The sequence below is a fragment of the Coloeus monedula genome, assembly GCF_965178545.1.
Source record: "Coloeus monedula genome assembly, contig: HAP1_SCAFFOLD_411, whole genome shotgun sequence".
In the NCBI taxonomy this organism is placed as follows: Eukaryota; Metazoa; Chordata; class Aves; order Passeriformes; family Corvidae; genus Coloeus; species Coloeus monedula.
In genome coordinates, this window is record NW_028120546.1 from 8,443 (window position 1) to 10,286 (window position 1,844).

The 1,844-nt window shown below is 55.3% G+C and overlaps 1 protein-coding gene across 1 annotated transcript; it reads right to left on the reverse strand.

The window, feature by feature from the left end:
* Window positions 1-389: 389 nt before the first annotated feature.
* On the reverse strand, window positions 390-1,319 carry LOC309585803 (olfactory receptor 14J1-like; the record flags this gene model as incomplete). Its single annotated transcript, XM_082303655.1, has 1 exon — window positions 390-1,319. One exon carries the CDS (start codon window positions 1,317-1,319, stop codon window positions 390-392), a length of 930 nt encoding a protein of 309 aa, XP_082159781.1.
* Window positions 1,320-1,844: the final 525 nt, after the last annotated feature.

Consider the following 1,844-nt stretch of genomic DNA (forward strand, 5'->3'; position numbering starts at 1 on the left):
ATGCTCCACACCTGGGCTGCTTGCCCCTGGAGAAGAACTTATGCCTGACTGTGCTGCTCTGCAAGAGTTCTTTCCCCTCCACCTCTGCACAGAAGTCCTTGTGCCTACAGTCAGGGGTCTGAAGAAGCATCTTGGAAAAACAGACCAGGGCAGGGTACTTTATTGTATTTAATGCACAGAAAACAAGCCTTTTGAAAGACTTTGGGTTACAAAAGAAAGGTAAATATTGATGGAAATTGCTATGAGTAAGGATAGTCACTTGTGGAAAATATTACCATAGTGCAAAAATAATAAAAAAATGCACCCATAAAAAAAAGGAAAATAAGAGAAAAAAGGCTGAGGTTGTAATGGGTTACATTCTGGAGATTCTGGAGCAGAAAAGAGTCAGTTTAGGGTTTATGCAAACCAGCAATCACTTTCTTCAGAGAGTTTCTGAGCTCCTGGTTCCTCAGGCTGTAGATGAGGGGGTTCAGGGCTGGAGGCACCACCGAGTACAGAACTGACAGTGCCACATCCAGGGATGGGAGGAGATGGAGGGGGGGCTTCAGGTGGGCAAACATAACAGTGCTGAGGAACAGAGAGAGCACGGCCAGGTGAGGGAGGCACGTGGAAAAGGCTTTGTGCCGGCCCTGCTCAGAGGGGATCCTCAGCACGGCCCTGAAGAACTGCACATAGGAGAAAACAATGAACACAAAACAGCCAAAGAGCAAACAGGCACTGACAGCGATGAGCCCAAGTTCCCTGAGGTGGGATTTGGAGCAGGAGAGCTTGAGGATGTGTGGGATTTCACAGAAGAACTGGCCCAGGGCATTGCCCTGGCCCAGGGGCAGGGAAAATGTATTGGCCGTGTGCAGGAGAGCGTAGAGAAAGGCACTGGCCCAGGCAGCTGCTGCCATGTGGGCACAAGCTCTGCTGCCCAGGAGGGTCCCGTAGTGCAGGGCTTTGCAGATGGACACGTAGCGCTCGTAGCACATGATGGTGAGGAGGAAATCCTCTGCTGAGAGGAAGAACAGAAAGAAAAACACCTGAGCAGCACATGCTGAGTAGGAGATGTGGCTGGTGCCCCAGAGGGAATTGTGCATGGCCTTGGGGACAGTGGTGCAGATGGAGCCCAGGTCGGTGAGGGCCAGGCTGAGCAGGAAGAAGAACATGGGGCTGTGCAGGTGCTGGCCGCAGGCTCCGGTGCTGATGATGAGGCCGCTGCCCAGGAGGGCAGCCAGGGAGATGCCCAGGAAGAGGCAGAAGTGCAGGAGCTGCAGCTGCCGCGTGTCTGCCAATGCCAGCAGGAGGAAGGGGCTGATGGAGCTGCTGTTGGACATTTTGAGCCTCTGGCCATGGAGTGCTGTTGAAGGACGAGACAGTGAGGAGTCAGGGGAGACTTTGCTGAGCAATGTCCAAGCCCTTTCTCCTGGCCCTGCCCCCCAGTTTTCCTTTTCTCAGAGCCCTTCCCTCAGCCCCGTGCCTGGAGCTCTGCTGGGATCTGGCCCCGTTGCTGTGACGAGCAGGGGCTGTGCCCATGGACAGCGAGGAGTCAGCTCTGCTCTGCTGCAGCGGGGACATGGGAATGGGGACAGGGGCCGGTCCTGGGGCTGGACTCCATCAGCCCAAAGTGCTCCTGAGGCAGAGGAGCTGGGCAGCATCTCCTGTGCCAGGGCTAAGGAACGGTGACGGCCAAAGGCACTTTGAGAGGGTTTCCTGCTGTGCCCAGGGAGAGCAGAGAGAGCTGTGCAAGGCAAGAGCATTGGCTGTAACTCAGAGAAGGGTGAGGGGAGCTGCTCTGTCGCTCCATCTGTCCCCAGCTGCCCCTCCTGAGATCGAGGGCAGTCACTGTGTTCCCCTGAAAA